At 43.2% G+C, this 20,976-nt stretch overlaps 1 protein-coding gene across 1 annotated transcript in view; it reads left to right on the top strand.

The window, feature by feature from the left end:
- The window catches only part of LOC143981676 (uncharacterized), a 69,466-nt gene extending 50,153 nt beyond the window's left edge, over positions 1–19,313 (top strand). The window contains exons 4-5 of the mRNA XM_077479680.1: positions 4,408–4,462; positions 18,819–19,313. Coding sequence (XP_077335806.1) covers positions 4,408–4,462; positions 18,819–18,914 — 151 coding nt within the window. The 3' untranslated portion in view covers positions 18,915–19,313. The remainder of the gene's footprint in view (positions 1–4,407; positions 4,463–18,818) is intronic.
- The last annotated feature ends 1,663 nt before the right edge of the window (positions 19,314–20,976 follow it).

Below are 20,976 nucleotides of genomic sequence, written 5' to 3'. Positions count from 1 at the left end.
CTGTTAAAAAAAGCACCATTACATTGCCAAACACCGAACCCAAACCCGAACATACAGTAAATTGTTCGGGTTTGGGTCCGGGACCCAAAAACCCAAAAGTCCGGTACGAACCCCAACTTTACAGTTCGGATTCTCTCAACCATAGTCCTTTTGTACAGTCCCCACCCCAATACTACTAGTGTAGCACAGACCCCAAACAATCCTTGCAGTTTGGCCCCAGGTTCTAATCCCAATTGGGTGCACGGCGGCCAGGCACTCAGCAGCTCCACAGCCTCCCAACACAATAACTAGGCAGCGAGTGTCTGTGAAACTCTTGCAGTCTTCAGCTAATCTGACCAGAAGAGCAAGAACTCTTCAGGCTGGGCCAGGGCTGGACTGGGACAAAAATTTGGCCCTGGACTTCGTCCAGACCGGCCCACTTTAATTTTGCAAACACACACAAAAACAGTATATAAACTATACGCAATTACGCAAAAAAATACAGTTACCGGTACCAGTGACCAGTGGCAGTAAATTCATTTATCATTTACCATGACCAGTAGCATTAAATTATTCATCATTTACTGTGAAAAGTGGCATTAAATTATTCATCATTTACCGTGACCAGTGGCATTAAATTATCAATCAGTTGCCATGACCAGTGGCATTAAATTATTCATCATTTACCGTGACCAGTGGCATTAAATTATCAATCAGTTGCCATGACCAGTGGCATTAAATTATTCATCATTTACCGTGACCAGTGGCATTCAATTATTCATCAGTCACCGTGACCAGTGACATTAAATTATTCATCAGTTAACATGGCCAGTGGCAGTAAATTCATTCATCAGTTAACGTGGCCAGTGGCAGTAAATTCATTCATCAGTTACCGTGACCAGTGGCAGTAAATTCATTCATCAGGTACCATGACCAGTGGCATTAAAGTATTCATCAGTTACCGTGACCAGTGGCAGTAAATTCATTCATTAGGTACCATGACCAGTGGCACCATGATAAATTCATTCATCAGGTACCATGGCCAGTGGCATTAAATTATTCATCAGTTACCATGACCAGTGGCAGTAAATTATTCATCAGTTACTGTGGCCAGTGGCATTAAATTATTCATCAGTTACCCTGACCAGTGGCAGTAAATTTACCCCTACCCCTTCCCCCCGCCATGTTGCATATTACAGAAATCACAGACACTGACAGTAACAGACTCAGCTTATTATTAATCATGCTGCCATACAGCCTGCATCCCATTTAGCATCCAATTAGCTTATTTAGTGCTTATTTGTTACTTGAATCCCTCTGATCGACTTGTCTTTCTCCCTGTCTGTGCTGCTGTCTGGACAAGCAAGGAATTTTCTGGTTCCTCCTCGATGGCGCTGGCTCCTCTTGGTTGTATTTACAGGCAGCTGAGCTTGGGCAGCAGCTCGCTACGTTCCTCCCATGTCCCCGGGGCCGCCTCCGCCCTCCGGCTGTGAGTGACATCATGGCGCCGGGACAAGGAGGCTGTAATGTTAGGGGGAGTGAGTGGCAGCGTCACGAGGGGATGGTGCTGCAGCTTGTGTGCCGGGTGCAATAGCGGAGCCGCTGCCGGCGTTATTGTAACACACAATACAGACACGGAGAGAGAAGTGTAGTGAGTCAGTGACACTGGCACACTGTCTGACAACCGGCCCACTGAGCCAATCGGCCCACCGGGAAACTCCCGGTAGTCCCGATGGCCAGTACAGGCCTGGGCTGGGCCTTATCCTCCAGGACAAGAACCTTGCTGTTCCAGATCTCAGACTATTTATACACCCCCTCAGCCCCTACTGGTAATTATTTTACCCAGGGATTGGCTGAGGCTGTGTGACTATTCAGGCTCAGGGTCTACATGCTCCAAACCACCACATTACATTGTAGAAGTCAGTGGAGTAGATGAGCCTGCAACCAGCAGGACCTAGAACAGCCAAAAGTAATCAAACTCTACTCCACCGACTAAAGAGGAGCTAAAAATATTACATTTATCTTAAAGCGGGAGTAAACCCAGTTTCAAAAAACACTTACATTCCCGGCATGCCGGAAATGCTAACTTTCACATTGGCTGTGCTCTCAACCAAACTTTCAAACCATCCAATGGCTGGTTTCATAACTGATCACATGTGCAGCATTATGGCAGTTGAAGAATCATTAGATGCCAAGATGGCGGCTTCCTTGACTGAAAACGATAGAAGGGTTTACTTCCACTTTAATCCTACTAGCATTCTAACTAGGAGGGCGCTACACTAGAAGCCATTGTTGCAGGCAATACAAATCTTCATTATATGGACTGCTTTTCTAATGTACAGACTACCAATCAAGAAAAAGGAGACCCTGTCACCAGACTTCACTTTTTAGATGAAACCCTTCCAACAGTAGAGGATAATAAGCACCTGCAATTTTCCCTACTTTTTTTTCATTAAGCTTTATTTTGTTTTGTTGTCAACTCTGTAATTTTAGTAGAACTCTGATCTCGCCCTGGAAGTGTCAATTTCTGTCCATACCAGGCCCTGCTCCTGCCATCTTCCCCTGCTTCTGCTCATACTCCTGCCCCGTCTTTACTTCTGCCCCGTCTTTACTCCTGCCCCTGTTCCATTTTCCCCAATACTCCTGCCCTCCTCTCTGCTCCTGTTCATGCTCCTCATATTCCTGCCCCCCCCCCCCCCCTTAGCTCCTACTCATACTCTTGCCTACTGGCCCTACTTATGCCTCCTCCAATTGATTCTACTGCTCCTGCTCATACTCTTTCCTGTCTTCCTGCTTCTGCTCATACTCCCGCCCCTGTCTTTACTCCTGCCCCTGTTCCATTTTCCCCAATACTCCTTCCCTCCTCTCTGCTCCTGCTCATACTCCTGCCCCCCCCCCTTAGCTCCTACTCATACTCTTGACTACTCCCCCTACTTCTGCCCCCTCCAATTGATTCTACTGCTCCTGCTCATACTCCTTCCTGTCTTCCTGCTTCTGCTCATACTCTTACCCCCTCCCCTCTGCTCCTGCCCATACTCATGTCCACCCTCCACTCCTGCTCATTCTCTTTCCTCCTCTCCCTACCTCTGTTTATGCTCCTGTGACCCCCCCCTCCCCATTGCTTATGATCATACTCCTGCTCCTCCATCTGCTCCTGCCCATACTCCTGCCCCCTCTCCCTACTTCTGCTCATACCTTATCCTTCTCTTCCTAATTCTGCTTATGCTCCTCCCCCTCCCATTGCTCTTGCTCATACTCATGCCTCATCTCCTTACTTCTGCATATGCTCCTGCCTCCTCCCATTGGTCTGCTCATAATCCGGCCTTCTTTCCTTAATTCTGCTTATGCTCCTGTCTCCTCCCATTGGTCTGCTCATGCTCCTGTCTCCTCTCCTACTTTTGCTTATGCTCCTCCCCCTACCATTGGTCATCTCATACTCCTGCCTCCTCTCCTTACTTCTGCTTATGCTCCTGCCACCTCCCATTGCTTTTTCTCATACTCCTGCCTCCTCTCCTTGCTTATGCTCCTGCCCCCTCCCATTGGTCTGCTCATACTTCTGCCTCCTCTCCTTACTTCTGCTTATGCTCCCCCCTCCCATTGGTCAGCTCATACTCCTGCCTCCTCTCCTTACTTCTGCTTATGCTCCTGCCCCCTCCCATTGGTCTGCTAATACTCCTGCCCCTCCCATTGGTCTGTTCATACTCCTGCCCCCTCCCATTGGTCTGTTCATAATCCTGCCCCCTCCCATTGGTTTGCTAATACTCCTGCCTCCTTTCCTTACTTCTGCTTTTATGCTCCTACCTCCTCCCATTGGTCAGCTCATACTCCTGCCCCCTCTCCTTACTTCTGCATATGCTCCTGCCCCTCCCATTGCTCTTGCTCATATTCCTGCCCCCTCCCTTTGGTCTGCTCATACTCCTGCCCCCTCCCATTGGTCTGTTCATAATCCTGCCCCCTCCCATTGGTCTGCTCATACTCTTGCCTCCTTTCCTTACTTCTGCTTATGCTCCTGCCTCCTCCCATTGGTCTGCTCATACTCCTGCCCCCTCCCATTGGTCTGCTCATACTTCTGCCCCCTGCCCCCTTTCCCCACTGCTATTTAGGCAAACAGCCGGAGCTTTCACAGGTAATTAGTAGCTAGAATTTCTGCCAAGCTCAATCATTTATTATGTTTGTACCCATAAAGTAATAACACAGATGCGCCAGCATGGAGCAGAGTGGTTAGTTCACAAAGAATGCAGAATGGAGGAGGGGTGACTTCTAGCGTTATCCAGTGATTTACTCCATCAGCCTTTTACATACACTATTGAAAACGACCATTTTTGAAGGTCGTAGGAAAGTCCAAAAAAGACAAAACAAATATTTTTTTTTTCTTGCATGTGCATGATCCGAAGCTGACCTTTGTCACGTCTCTTATTATTACTTTAGAAAACCACCTGATAAAATCCACCAAACCAGTCCGGAGCCCCCACAGAGAGAAGAGGTGAGACTTTATCGCTCTATACAATGGTTGAGATTACTGACCTCTATGTCTGCAGACGTCAGTAAAAGGCCTACGGTTGGTTGGGGTTGTGGTTGTTCCTTCCATGCTGATCAGCTGATCACACACACAGGACAAAAATCTAAATGTAATATAATGCAAATTACCAGTCCTTTAGATGTGGTATGTTACACTTTTGTTTTTGGGTTTGGAAATGCTTTAATTCCCCTAATTTATTAATTGACCCTAATTGTGTGTGTGTGGGGGGCAAGGAAGTTACCTAGTTGGTTCGCTGGGGACACTTGGAATGGTTCGGAGCCGTTCGAAAATACTCAGAATCACTTGGAAACACTCGGAAATACTCCATTGTTTCTGAGCCTTTCCAAGGCTTTCCGAGTTCAGCCGAGGTGTCCCAGAGTATTTCCGAGGCTCTCTGGCTCCACCCCCCACCTATGGCCACATGCTGTATTGCATGTAATAGAAGTCAATGCTGAACTAATTTTCTTCGTTTCCATTGACTTCTATGGGGAAACTCGTTTTGATACACGAGTGCTTTGGATTACAAGCATTCTCCTGGAACTCCTATGCTCGTAAGCCAAGGTTCCACTGTACAGCTAAATCAAACAGAAGTTTTTCTTGGTGCTAACTGCATATCTTAAAGATTTCACTTTGTAGGCAGGTGCAGCCTGTACTTCCCATTGCAGGGGGTGCTCGACCGAAGCGGCAATGCAGAAAGGGAAGGAAATTGTGAGAAACTTGGTTTATGACTTCCTGCGGTCACGGGGAGACAGCTTGTTCTTCATGTGACTCCAATGGCCATCTTGTGTCAGTCTATTTAAGACTCCGACTCCTGGGTTTGGTGCACTTTATGCAAGTGGCTAGCATAGGGACAGCGCTTAGCGGTAGGGAAAGGTTCCAGAAGAGTAGGGGCAATGCAGGGTTTACATCTACCTCACTTCAGGAAGCCTCCCTTTGGCTGTGGGCTGGGCAGGCCACATTCTGCTCCTCGTTGCAAACACTATCGGTATACAGTAATACCTCGATTGCGAGTAACACGGTTTACGAGCGGTTCGCAAAACGGGCTATTTTTATTTCTTTTAAATCCTGACTTGATTTGTGACAGTCGTCTCACAAGATGAGCAGGATTCAAGCATCTGTGGTGTGCAGCACTGCATTTGGCCAGAGGTGCAGGGAGTGACACTTGGAGCCGCTCAGAGACACTCAGAAACACTCCATTCCTGAGTGTGTCCAAGCCTCTCCGAGTGTCTCTGAGTGCATCTGAGCAGTTCTGAGTGTCTCCCTCGGCCCCCCACCCCTGGCTACATGTGGTACTGCATACACTAGCAGTGCTACTGGAACAAATTATCTGAGTTTCCATTGACTCCTATGGGGAAACTCGTTTTGATATACTATAAATTCTGAGGGAAACCGCGCTACTTATTCACAGGTAGAGGGGAAAATGGGTGGAAATTTTTTTTTTACGGATATAAAATGTCCTTACGGTAAGGACTAGACAGGTTGCAGCCCCCCACCAAAGAAAGCCCCCAAACAGGGTTTTCACAATATTATAACCTAAAAACCAGGGTATCTGGCGCTACCTATGATTAAGTAAAAATTAGATATAGTATAGAGTAGAGATACAAAGTGAGTATTTTTATAGTCCCTAAAAATACCAGCAATCTCATAAAATGCGCTCTATATCAGATATCCTATTCCCACACTAATGGGAATATTAGCCTCTATCAGGGACAAGGTTCAATAATCCCAAAGACTGCTGGGTGCCAGGAGCTCTATGTGATTTAACCAATGTGAACTCCTATGCGACTTTAACAATAAAATCACATAGATAATCTTGGGTGTGGCCTGGTCCGGAAATAATATGCACTTGTATCAGAAGGACCTAGACCTCAGCTTCCAAAAGGTGCTTATGTGCAAAAATATATAGAAATATGTGATATGGTGCTCACATGCAACTTATGCCAGAAATCGCATAGATGTTGGTGCATGTGAACTCATCCAGCAACATCTCACCCTCACGTATAAGCAAATCTACTCCTAAAGTGTAAATGTGTAACAGATTAAATCAAACATACAAAGTGTGTGTGCCTATATCCGAAGTGAATCAGAATTATAAAGTGCAAATTATTGTAAACATAAGCTCCAAATCTTCCTAGTGAAATACCCAACCACAAAAAATATATTGAGTAAGACTGAAAAATAAATAAAATGATTAAAAAAGAGTCTGAAAACAAGAAGAAAAAAGCACAAAACAAACAGGCACCACACCCTAGATTGAGGTGTATATAGCAAAGACCTAGAAATCATAGGCCAAAACCCTATCACAAAGTGTAAATGTATATTACAGATCAAAAGTCCATATATAAAAGGAAAAAAAGGAAAAAAGAAAAAATGGAAAAAAATACAAAATATAAAAATGTATGGATATGTGTACCACACCACCCTTAAAAAATATATATAACCAAAAACCAAGAACCACAAAAATTAAAATAATATATTAAATGTCCATTGTTGAACAATCTTCTATTGTGCAAGTCCAAAAATTATATTCATAAGGTGACTTTCGTGCTTGCTGTATATCCTTCAAAGTGACTTCTGTGCTCCCCCACAAGGTTCCCCACTCACCAGAAAGATGCACCCCAGCTGGGGTAATTCGCCTTTAATCAGCCTTTTGAAATTCCAGCTCCTTGCCCATGCAATCCTTCACATCCAGACGTGGGTTCCGTTTATCCTTATGGTCAACACCACTTCACTATAGGAAAACTCAAATAGTTAATTTTGGTTAGTGAGCCTTCTTAGTTGTAGGCGACCTTTAAATTCCAGGACTATCCCAGGTGCAAACCGCAATTGTAGATTCCCCTAGGGTAGGGCCATGTATTTCGCCTTCATAGCATATGTTAAAATACTCCAGGATTCGCTCAGTGGATGCGCTGCGTGCGTGTCATCTGCGCTCCACCATTCAAGCCGACCCGGAAGTGACGTAGTGTGCGTGGTTCCGTCGTTTTGATATACGAGTGCTTTGGATTGCAAGCTGGAAGCTTCTTCTGGAACAAATTATGCTTGTAATCCAAGGTGGCACTGTATTCGACTCATCAGACCCCTGTCTCAATTCATAGCGGGGTCCAGACAGGTGTGTCTACCCGCAGAGTTGTGTTTGTACCTTTTCTACAATATCACTTCATTGCCTGACTCGGACTTGTGTTTTTACTACCCAGCACACCACGCTGCACCTTGCTCACAACTTGTTCACCCCCCCTAGAATGAGTATCAACCATACACTATATGGCCAAACGTTTTTGGACACCTGACTAGGGATGAGCCTGATGTTCGAGTCAAACATCGTGTGTTCGCCTGTTCACCAAATAGCAAACAATTTGGGGTGTTCGCTGAAAATTCGAAAGCCACGGAACACCCTTTAAAAGTCTATGCGAGAACTCAAAAGTGCTAATTTTAAAGGCTTATATGCATGGTATTGTCATAAAAAGTGTTTGGGGACCTGGGTCCTGCCCCAGGGGACATGTATCAATGCAAGAAAACGTTTTAAAAACAGCCGTTTTTTTTCGGGAGCAGTGATTTTAATAATGCTTAAAGTGAAACAATAAAAGTGAAATATTCCTTTAAATTTCATACCTGGGGGGTGTCTATAGCTGCCTGTAAAGTGGTGCATGTTTCCCCGGGTTTACAACAGTCCCTGCACAAAATGACATTTCTAAAGGGAAAAAAGTCATTTAAAAGTACTCGCGGCTATAATAAATTTGTCAGTCCCGGCAATACACATAAGTAATTGAAAAAAACGGTATGGGATTCTCCCACAGTCCATTACCAGGCCCCCCATGCAATTATTTTTTTTAAATTTTGGTTTGAGGTTCCCCTTAATATTCATACCAGACCCAAAGGGACTGGTAATGGACTGTGGGGCAATCCCATGCTGTTTTTTTCAATGACTTTTATGTATGTTGCTGGGACCGACAATCCATTATAGGCACGAGTACTTTTAAATTACGTTTTTTCCTTTAGAAATGTAATTTTGCTCTCGGACTGTTGTAAACACGGGAAACATGCGCCACTTTACAGACATACCATAGACTATCCCAGATACGAAATTAAAAGAATATTTCACTTTTATTGTTTCACTTTAAGCATTATTAAAATCACTGCTCCTGAAAAAAACGTCAGTTTTTAAAACTTTTTTTGCATTGATACATCTCCCCTGGGGCAGGATCCGGGTCCCCAAACACTTTTTATGACAATAACTTGCATATAAGTCTTTAAAATTAGCACTTTTGATTATTTGTGTTTGTGTCCCATAGACTTTAACGGTGTTCGGATGTTCGAACAAATTTTTTGCCTGTTCGCATGTTCTGCTGCAAACTGAACTGGGGGTTGTTCGGCTCATCCCTACACTAGACTATGGTAACTATAGAGTTTTTTGTACATACCATGCTGATACCATGGCCATTAATATGGAGTTGCCCCCCCCCCCTTTGTGGTGGTGACAACCTCCACTCTTCTAGGAAGGCTTTCCACGAGATATTGTAGGTTGTCTGTGGGAATTTTGCCCTTTCAGTCAAAAGAACATTGGTAAGGTTGGGTGTTGAGGTTGGATGAGAAGACCTGGATTGCTATCAGTATTCCAACTCATCTCAAAGGTGTTCAGTAGAGTTGAGGTCAGGGCTCTATGAAGGACAGTAATGTTACACCACACCAAACTCATCAAACCATGTCTTTATGAATGATGTTTAGTAGAATTGAGGTCAGGGCTCTATGAAGGACAGTAATGTTACACCACGACAAAGTCATCAGACCATATCTTTATGAATGGTGTTCAGTAGGGTTGAGGTCCTGTGCTCTGTGCAGAACATCTGAGTTCCTCCGTACCCAATTGGTCAAACCATGTCTTTATAAATGGTGTCCAGTGGGGTTGAGGTAGGGGCTCTGTGCCGGACACCCAAGTTCCTCCACACCGAACTTGTCAAACCATGTCTTTAAGAATAATGTGCAGTAGGGTTGATGTCAGGGCTCTGTACAGGACACCTGAGTTCCTCCACGCCCAGCTGGTCAAACCATGTCTTTATGAATTATACTCAGTATGGTAAAGGTTAGGGATTTGCAGGACACCTGAATTCCTCCACACCCAACTGATCAAATCATGTCTTTATGAATGGTGTTCAGTAGGGTTGAGGTCAGGGCTCTGTTCAGGACACCTGAGTTCCTCCACACCCAACTGGTCAAACCATGTCTTTATGGAACTAGCCTTGTACACAAACTGACCTTGTTCCCCAAACTGTTACTACGAGGTTGGAAGGTTTCAACTGTCCATAATGTCTTTGTATGCTGTAGTACCCTTCACTGGAATCACCAGAACCTACTATTTGAAAGTGTAGCCACATTCTTGTAGACATTGGGGTTTATTTACTAAAACTGAAGGGATTGGTCCATCTACTATTGTCATGATAGTTCTTCTATCTCCCGGGAGCTTCGATGAAGGCTTGATTCTTGAGCTTCAAAATGAATGCCATTACAACGGGGTCTACTACCCTGATGGAGTATTCATTTTTTCTGGTTTGGTGTGCAGTGGAGATAAACTTGATGTGTTCATTTATTTTAAGTCGTAAAATGTATAACATGTAGAAAGACCACTAACTGGTTGGGAGCATAGCCAGGAAATATGACAGAGCATTTTCACCACTTCCTTTAGACGAGATAACAGGACCACTTTGGTTCCTGTTTTGCTCTACTCTTAGATTAGATCTGAGGAATTCAAGTGATGGTGTGACTTTTGCAAAACTTATGGTGTGCAATAAAATTACTGACCTCTAATGCTATCTCTGTTACAGTGGAAGAGACTTGACCCGGTATCATCCTCCTGTAGACCCCTGTACAGCAGTACTCAGACAGGGAGGGGCAGTATTGGGGCCAATCAGATGAGCTGCAGGCACATGTGCTGGCTGAAGGGGAAGGATAGCATCAGTCTCCTGCTTCTCCTTCCATGTACTGGATAACTTTAGCAGAGAAAATGCAGGTCACCGGACAGGCTCTGCTGCTTGGTAGGGAGGAGCCAATGGATCGGACCAAACTTTGGCTGTTAGGGCGTTTGGACAAATGCCCAAACTTTTGCCCTTTTGGCCCCCTGTTAAACTGTGCCAATAATCATATATAGAAGTTATATTTTTACCTATATATGACAGCTTCCCACTATTACTGGTTCTTAGGAAAGACGTGGGTGCTTGCAGGAACTATGTACGTCACGGGGAATCCCCACCACTTAGACAAAGGGGCAGGGATAGCAGTGGCATCACTGCCCAAATGACATTGACCGAATATGGCCATGTTTGGTTACTGATGTCACCACCAACCCCACACCTTCCTCATTATAGCCAATGACAGTTCAGGGAGCTGTCGTTTGGTTATGAGTCCAGTTGCGTGCCCCGGGTCATCAAGTTTTATTTTTTACAGAGAGTCAGTGGGTGGTCGGCATCGTGACTGACAATGGGTTTACAATGATGGACATTTTTGGGGAGTTTTTATTTTTTAGTAAAGCACTTATTTCCATGTTACAATTATTTTCTTTTATGAATGAGTAGGGGTATTATGTAACCCAGGGGTCTCAAACTGGTGGCCCTCCAGATGTTGCAAAACTACAAGTCCCATCATGCCATTGCCTTTGGGAGTCTTGCTCTTAACTGTTAGCCTTGCAATGCCTCATGGGGCTTGGAGTTTTTCAACAGCTGGAGGGCCACCAGTTTGAGACCTCTGATGTAACCCATACTCATTCATGTACGGGAGGTACCTGGGGGCCAGATTCTGATGATCCTCTGCCTACAAACCCCCCATAACCCCCTCATAACCACTGTCCAGGGTTGTGGAGAAGAGGCCCTTGTCCTCATCAACATGGGGGGTAAGGTGCTGTGCTGGGAGGTCCTTGCTGGCAAGGCATCACCCATGTTGAGGGAATGTGGCACGCTACGGTTCAGGAGATCATCGGGTTGCATGCTCAAATCACACCCCCCTCCCCCTTTTCTAGCCAGCGAGGCTGCATGCTTGGATTAAGGGTCTGATATGGTTTTTTAGGAGGACCTCATGCATTTTTTTTTTGTCTGAGTCCCCCTTAAATTCTATACCAGGCTCAAAGTTTCTGGTATGTATTTTGGGGGAAAAACCAATATGGTGTAGCCTTCCAGTATTCTTTTACTGCTGTCCATGCTGAAGAATTCCCCTAATTCCCCTGACACCAGGACAGAAAAAGACTGGATGTCACAAGGACAGGAAAGGGGAGTAAATATTCCATTGGGGCCCACAGCAGCCTTAAACTATAGGCAAAACTTTTTTTTTTTTCATTTTGAATAGAGCAAGGGAGGGATATAACCCCTGTCAGATTTTTTTTTTAACCATCTGTGTCCCATTGCAGAGATTTCCTTTCACTTCCTGTCCCATAGCCAAACAGGAAGTGAGAGGAAATACCTACAAATTAAGGGAATTCCTTGGGGACCCCCCCCCCCCCAGGACACCCTCTATGTCTTTTCTGGGTACAACCCAAAATTTGGGATTTTCTTTTACTTTCATTATCAATTATAACGGGGGACACAGACAGCAAGTGCCCCGCTGCCTGCTGGGAAAACACACAGATCCCAGAGGCAGCGGGGACCGTCCTTATTGCGCAGCGCGGCTCGCTGATTCCCATACCCAAGATGGCGGCGGCAGCACCCGAGAAACGATCTACAGATCGGCTTCGGGTGCCGACATCGCGGGCGCGCTGGACAGGTAAGTGTCACTATTTTAAAAGTCAGCAGCTGCAGTATTTGTAGCTGCTGACTTTAAAAAAAAAAAAAAACGCGGAGTGCCGGCGGACTCCCGCTTTAACTGACAATTGCGCGGGCGTGCGATCATTGTACCCAAACAAAATTGACGTCCTTTTTTTCCCACAAATAGAGCTTTTTTTTAGTGGTGCCGACATCGCGGGCGTGCTGGACAGGTAAGTGTCACTATTTTAAAAGTCAGCAGCTGCAGTATTTGTAGCTGCTGGCTTTAAAAAAAAAAAAAAAAAAAAAAAGGAGTCCCGGCGGACTCCCGCTTTAAGTGCCAATTATTACTATTATTGCAGTCCTGGCTAGACCCTCCTCATTTCTTCCATGCTTCCTCAATGTTGGTGCTTCTCAGAAAGGGGGCTAAGGAATGTCTTTTTCTTTCTTACGATTTAAAACACTAAAAACGAATTCTCTGTACTGAAATTATCTGAAGTAAAACTGCACTGGATTCAACTTCTGTGTCTTATTGAAGAGTTAAAGTATAACTAAAAGGCAAAACTTTTTTTTTTATTTAGTTTTTTTTAGTTTAGTTAGAGTGGTGGGGGATTAGAACCCCTGTCAGTTTTTATTGCTGTCTTTGCCCCCATCAGGGAGATCCCCCCTCTCTATTTGTCCCGTTTACCGTCCTCATTGAAAGTGAAAGTAAAAATTAGAAATTTTGGGTTGTCCCCAGAAAAGTAATAGAGGGGAAATCTTCTAATTGGGGCACTACAGTGCCTTGAAAAAGTATTCACACCCCTTGAAATTTTCCACCTTTTGTCACGTTACAGCCAAAAACTTAAATGTATTTTATTGGGATTTTATGTGATAGACCAACACAAAGTGGCACATAATTGTGAAGTGGAAGGAAAATGATAAATGGTTTCCAATTATATTTTTACAAATAAATGTGTAAAAAAAAAGTGTGGGGGGCATTTGTATTCAGCCCCCTTTACTCTGATACCCCCTAACTAGAATCCACTGGATCCAATTTCCTTCAGAAGTCACCTAATTAGTAAATAGAGTCCACCTGTGTGTAATTTAATCTCAGTATAAATACAGCTGTTCTTAGGGCTTCACAGTCGTGAACTCCACAAATCTGGAATCTGAATCCTTTATGGAAGAGTGACAAGAAGAAAGACATTGGTGAAAGAAAGTCATAAGAAGTCCTGTTTGCAGTTTGGGAGAAGCCATGTGGGGGACACAGCAAACATGCGGAAGAAGGTGCTCTGGTCAGATGAGACCAAAATTAAAGTTTTTGGCCTAAAAGCAAAACGCTATGTGTGGAGGAAAACTAACACCGCGCATCACCCTGAACACACCATCCCAACTGTGAAACATGGTGGTGGCAGCATCATGTGGTGGGGATGCCTTTCTTCAGCAGGGATAGGGAAGCTGGTCAGAGTTGATGGGAAGATGGATGGAGCCAAATACAGGACAATCTTAGAAGAAAACCTGTTAAGAGTCTACAAAAGACTTGAGACCGGGGCGGAGGTTCACCTTCCAGCAGGACAACGACTCGAAACATACAGCCAGAGCTACAATGGAATGGTTTAGATCAAAGCATATTCATGTGTTAGAATGGCCCAGTCACAGTCCAGACCTAAATCCAATTGAGAATCTGTGGCAAGACCTGAAAATTGCTGTTCACAGACGCTCTCCATCCAATCTGACAGAGCTTGAGATATTTTGCAAAGAAGAATGGGCAGAAATGTCCCTCTCTAGATGTGCAAAGCTGGAAGAGACATCCCCAAAAAGACTTGGAGCTGTAATTGCAGAGAAAGGCAGTTCTACAAAGTATTGACTCCGGGGGGCGCCATACAAATGCCCCCCACACTTTTCACATATTTATTTGTAAAAAATGTTGAAAACCATTTATCATTTTCCTTCCACTTCACAATTATGTGCCACTTTGTGTTGGTCTATCACATAAAATCCCAATAAAATACATTGACGTTTTTGGCTGTAACATGACAAAATGTGGGAAATTTCAAGGGGTATGAATACTTTTTCAAGGCACTGTAGTTTTAGGGACTTGGGGGTCCCCAAAGAATTTCCTTAATTTGCAGGGATTTCTCCTCATGAGGAAAAAAAAAATTCTGACGGGTTATATCCCTCCCTTGTTCTATCTAAAATAAAGTTTTGCACCCAGGATGGCGTCAGACTTGTGATGGAGGAGCGTCACGATGACGCCACCGCGTTGTAACGATCCAATTGGACGGGCAGTGAGCGAGTGTGTTCATTTTAAAAAGGAAGGGGCTGGTAAATGACATATCTACTGGTCCCTTCCCCCCCCTTCTACATCCTGAATATCCCCTGCAGCAGCTGGGGGAGAGGAGAGGAAGGACGCCAGAAGCACTGCGGGACGGGGGGGGGGGGGGGTTTGGGCGGAGCAAAAATGTATATCAGTGAAAATGTCCCAATAGGGTGCCACATCCAAATTAACTAGACAAAAGGAGGGTATCACCTAAGTGGACTTTGAAGGCACTAATATATTTGATAGAAAAAGTATAATTTATTAAACATGATAAAGAATATAAAAACAAAATACATTGGAATGGTTACGGTACAAAATCACCACAAAGAGTGACTGTACATTTTTTGTCTTTAAAGTCCCTCCTTTTGTCTAGCACTGAGGGATGGGACGGAGGGGCAGGCGGGGGGGGGCCCAGGCTGGGGGAATTGGAACTGCAGGTAGTGATTAGGGTATGCCCAGGCACACCTGGCACACCCCACACACACCCCTATGTATATATTTATATAAAAGTTACTTTTTAAAAAAAAAAAGAACAGTGTAAAAATAAAAGGTAAAATAAATAAGAATTTTTATTTTTTTAAACACACCCCGTCCCGCCGAGCTCGCGTGCAGAAGCAAACGCATACGTGAGTAGCACTGCATATGAAAACGGTGTTCAAACCAAACATGTGAGGTATCGCCGCGATCGTTAGAGCGAGAGCAATAATATCAATTTACTCGGCATAACATTATCTTTCACAATATTAAAATAAAAATTGGGCTAACTTTGCTGTTGTCGCACTTTTTAATAAAAAAAAAGGGTATTTTCTTTCCCAAAAAAAAGTGCAGTTGCAAGACCGCTGCGCAGATACGGTGTGACAGAAAGTATTGCAAAGACCGCCATTTTATTCTCTAGGGGGTTCTAAGTAATTAGACAGTGGCGCGCAGGCGCACTGAGCGCGCTGCCGTCAATGGCGATATGCCGCACGTGGCGGCTCCCGTGACGTCATCGAGGCTTCGCCGAATGACAGCGGCGGAACAGGGAGACCCACCAGAAGATGGATGCGCCGGACTACAGGGGACAGCGGTGACTTCGCTGGCTCCTGTGTCAGGTAAGTGACACATAATGGACTACTATGCGATGCATAGTAGTCCATTATGCTTTACCTTTGCAAGGAATGAAAGAGGAAGTAAACCCATCAGGGTTTACTTCCTCTTTAAGTGGTCAAAAGCCCAATGGGGGTTCTAACCTGTAAAGACGAATGTTTAGAAGAACGTTGTTAATAGACATGTGCACACTGAAATATTTTGTTTCGGAATTTCGTTTTCGTCCAAAAAATACATTTATTTAGTTACTCCCGAAATTAGTTTTTATTTATTTTGTTTTGTTAAAAAAATGCATTTGTCCGAAAATCTGAAATAATTAAGGCCGAATCTGTCATTGAAGGCTTACGGTGTCTGTCGAAAGTTCTAAGAAGATTTTGATGGAGCAACTAAACTGTACGACGCGGCAATCGTACATTTCCGGTCGATTGTTCCGCCTACAAGCTAATTCTGATGTTGTATGACACTAGTAATAATTATATTTATTAATTATTATTACTAGTCAACCAACATTAGACTTCTTCTATAGCCTATGGGTGGAGCATTTTTGCTATTGTCTCTATAATGTTGAATCTTTTCTCTCTATGTTGAATAATCTTGGACTAATAGAGTTAGGTTAGGCACATTTGACCTTTTTTGCTATTGTCTCTATAATGTCGAATCTTTTCTCTCTATGTCGAATCTTTTCTCTCTATGTCGAATCTTTTCTCTCTATGTCGAATCTTTTCTCTCTATGTCGAATAATCTTGGACTAATAGAGTTAGTTTAGGCATATTCAACCTTTTTTGCTATTATCTCTATAATGTCAAATCTTTTCTCTCTATGTTGAACCTCTCTCTCTCTATGTCGACTGTTTTCTCTCTATGTAGAATAATTTTGGACTAATAGATTTAGTTTAGGCACATTCGACCTTTTTTGCTATTGTCTCTATAATGTCAAATCTTTTCTCTCTATGTCGAATCCTTTCTCTCTATGTCGAATCCTTCTCTCTATATCGAATCTTTCTCTCTATGTCGAATCTTTCTCCCTATGTCAAATAATCTTGGACTAATAGAATTAGGTTAAGCACATTCGACCTTTTTTGCTATTGTCTCTATAATGTCAAATCTTTTCTCTCTGTGTTGAACCTCTCTGAATGAATGAATGAATGAATGAAATACTTGTATAGCGCACAATGCGAACTGAATCGCCTCTATGTCGACTGTTTTCTCTCTATATCGAATAATTTTGGACTAATAGATTTAGTTTAGGCACATTCAACCTTTTTTGCTATTGTCTCTATAATGTCAAATCTTTTTTTTCTATGTCGAATTTTGCCCTCTATGTCGAATCCTTCTCTCTATGTCGAATCCTTTCTCTCTATGTCGAATCCTTCTCTCTATGTCGAATCCTTCTCTCTATGTCGAATCCTTCTCTCTATGTTAAATCTTTCTCTCTATGTCGAATAATCTTGGACTAATAGAATTAGGTTAGGCACATTCAACCTTTTTGGCTATTGTCTCTATAATGTCAAATCTTTTCTCTCTATGTCGAATCTTTTCTCTATTTCAAATCCTTTCTCTCTATGTCGAATCTTTCTCTCTATGTCGAATCTTTCTCTCTATGTCAAATCTTTTCTCTCTATGTCGAATCTTTCTCTCTATGTCAAATCTTTTCTCTCTATGTCAAATAATTTTGGACTAATAGATTTAGTTTAGGCACATTCAACCTTTTTTGCTATTGTCTCTCTAATGTCAAATCTTTTCTCTATTTCAAATCCTTTCTCCCTATGTCGAATCCTTCTCCCTATGTCGAATCCTTCTCCCTATGTCGAATCCTTCTCCCTATGTCGAATCTTTCTCTCTATGTCGAATCTTTCTCTCTATGTCAAATCTTTCTCTCTATGTCAAATCTTTTCTCCTTATGTAGAATAATCTTGGACTAATAGATTTAGTTAAGGCATATTCAACCTTTTTTGCTATTATCTCTATAATGTCAAATCTTTTCTCTCTATGTCGAATCTTGTCCCTCTATGTCGAATCTTTTCTCTCTATGTTGAACCTCTCTCTCTATGTCGACTGTTTTCTCTCTATGTAGAATAATTTTGGACTAATAGATTTAGTTTAGGCACATTCGACCTTTTTTGCTATTGTCTCTATAATGTCGAATCTTTTCTCTCTATGTCGAATCCTTTCTCTCTATGTCGAATCCTTCTCTCTATGTCGAATCCTTCTCTCTATGTCGAATCTTTTCCCTCTATGTCAAATCTTTCTCTCTATGTCGAATAATCTTGGACTAATAGAATTAGGTTAGGCACATTCGACCTTTTTTGCTATTGTCTCTATAATATCAAATCTGTTCTCGCTATGTCCAATCTTGTCCCTCTATGTCGAATCTTTTCTCTCTACGTTGAACCTCTCTCTCTATGTCGACTGTTTTCTCTCTATGTAGAATAATTTTGGACTAATAGATTTAGTTTAGGCACATTCGACCTTTTTTGCTATTGTCTCTATAATGTCGAATCTTTTCTCTCTATGTCGAATCTTTTCTCTCTATGTCGAATCTTTTCTATTTCAAATCCTTTCTCCCTATGTCAAATCCTTTTCTCTATGTCGAATCCTTCTCTCTATGTCGAATCTTTTCCCTATTTCAAATCCTTTTTCCCTATGTCGAATCCTTTTCTCTATGTCGAATCCTTTTCTCTATGTCGAATCTTTTCTCTCTATGTCGAATCTTTTCTCTCTATGTCGAATAATTTTGGACTAATAGATTTAGTTTAGGCACATTCAACCTTTTTTGCTATTGTCTCTATAATGTCGAATCTTTCTCTCTATGTCGAATCTTTTCTCTCTATGTCGAATAATCTTGGACTAATAGAGTTAGGTTAGGCACATATAACCTTTTTTGCTATTGTCTCTCTAATGTCAAATCTTTTCTCTCTATGTCGAAACTTTTCTCTCTATGTAGAATAAACTTGGACCAATAGAGTTAAGGTTAGGCACATTCGACCACAGGTTCGATGGACACAGATCGCTATTGTCAGCGTCAGGTCGAATCTTCTATCTATATCGAACTGTTGTCACAATGAAAACAAAAATAAAGCATTTGTTTATGTCGGATCTTTCGGTTTTCGGATTCTGCACGTTTGTGCAACGAAAATGAATGCACATGTCTAGTTATTAATGTTAGGATTTAATTTCACATAATTTATGTATTAATATTCTTTATTTTCCCACAGCCGATATACGACAATGCCGATCAGAATTACTGCCTTCGTTTTAACACCCTCTACGATGGTTTACCCCTCGGTGGGACGATGCAGAGCCAGGTGTGAGCCGAGGACACACGCCGGCCAAACTTTCCTGCCTGTGATGGCCCCAACAGCCAATGGGGATGGAGAACGGAATGTTGGTGCCACCTTCCTGGGGCAATGGGTTTCCCAAACCTGCCATTGCGTCATCCCTGGCACAAGTGAAACGACCGTTTTTTGTACCATCAATAAAGAATTTTGAATGCATCAAAGACAATCTGTGAATTCTGAGCCATGCAGAGATGTGCAACAACTGGACTTTCCACCAAGGGACCATGAATGGATGGGGACCGGCATGGAATGAGCCAGAGATAGACGTCTGTCGTTGAGTTTAATGTTATATGTCATATATGTGAATATATATTTGCTTAATGTAAATAATGTGAATAAACCTGTTAATGCTTTGAAAAGCTTTGCCAGCAACAGTGTTGTTCCTTCATTGGCCGAAATGTAGAAAAATCGCAGTTGCCCGAACAGAGGGCAACAGTCTGCGCAGGGGACTGCACGAGAGTGATGCCAAGTCAAATTCATGTTAAAAAAAAAAAAAAAACACAATTCTGCTAAATGTAGAACGAATCTGTATGAATATCCCCCCCCTCCTTTATCTGTATGATAAAGGACGCTGGCTGGACGAAACGCGTTCAGCTCTAAGCCCACAGGTGCCTGAGGTTTCAGGGCCTGGTCCACTTTAAAGTGAAACTATTGGCAAAATAATAGGATGCAATCTAATAACATTGGCATAACTGTGTTCATTCTTTCCCCAATTGTTACATCTTTTTATCTTTTTATTATCTATTGATCCTGCCAGTAGATCCATTATTTTTCCACTTCTTTAGAAGGCCTGGCTGTTTTTCCGTATAGGTGGCAGTTACAATTAGTTTTACTTGAAGTGGTTGTAAACCCTTCCCCTATGCCCAGTGAAGTGTCTGGCCTCAGGTGATACACAGAGATGAAACAAAGCCTCCTACATAAGTTGTACCCGTTTATCTGCAGTCTTCTCCCCTCTACATCCATTGAAAGCGCAGAATTTACACAGAATCTCTCAGCTCTGAAAAGCAGGGGGCTAAAATGATACCCTGCATAGGACAGTGAGAGCTGATTGGAGGGAAAGGACACACCCAGTAGACATGTGCAATTCGTTTTTTTTTAACCCCTTCCCGCCGAGCGTACGCAGATCTGCGTACTCGGCTTCCGGGGGGTATACCGGGATGATGCCCGCACCTGCAGGCATCATCCCGGTACCGTTTTTTACAGCGGGCGATTGGCTTTCCAGCCATAACAACCAATGCGGCTAAAAGCCGTTCGGCTGTTATGCTGGAGGAGCGGGAGGGGACGTCCCCCCCTCCCGCCGCCTCTCGCCGCTGTTACCGGTGCTCCCGCTCGATCGGGAGCACCGATTAGCGATCCGTCGGCTCTGGCTGCTGGGGAGGAACTGGAACGAAGCCGTAATCGGCTTCGTTCCAGTCTCCTCATCGTAAACACGGAAGCGACGTCATGACGTCACTTCCCGTTTACTCGGCTGCCAATGGCGCCGGTTTTAAAAAAATATCCGGTATTCAGAATCGCCGTTTTCGGCGATCTGAATACATTGAAGTGTAAAGGAGGGGTGGGGGGTCTTTTAGACCCCCGATCCCTCCATAAAGAGTACCTGTCACCACCTATTACTGTCACAAGGGATGTTTACATTCCTTGTGACAGCAATAAAAGTGATCAAATTTTTATTTATTTTTTAAAACAATTTAGTCATTTTAAAATAAATTAAAAAAAAAAAAAAAAAAATTTCAAAGCGCCCGCCGTCCCCGCGAGCTCGCGAAGCAAAGAAAACGCATACGGAAGTCGCGCCCGCGTATGTAAACGGTGTTCAAATCACACATGTGAGGTATCACCGCGATCGTCAGAGCGAGAGCAATAATTCTAGCAGTAGACCTCCTCTGTAACGCTAACCTGGTAACCGTAAAATTTTTTTAAAGCGTCGCCTATTGAGATTTTTAGGTACCGTACTTTGTCGTCAATCTACAAGTGCGCGCAATTATAAAGTGTGACATGTTTGGTATCTATTTACTCGGCGTAACATTATCTTTCACAT

This window comes from Lithobates pipiens, unplaced genomic scaffold (genome assembly GCF_037356315.1).
Source record: "Lithobates pipiens isolate NorthernLeopardFrog02 unplaced genomic scaffold, aLitPip1_a1.2 Scaffold_16, whole genome shotgun sequence".
Lineage (NCBI taxonomy): Eukaryota > Metazoa > Chordata > Amphibia > Anura > Ranidae > Lithobates > Lithobates pipiens.
This window is presented reverse-complemented; position numbering and strand designations above follow the sequence as displayed.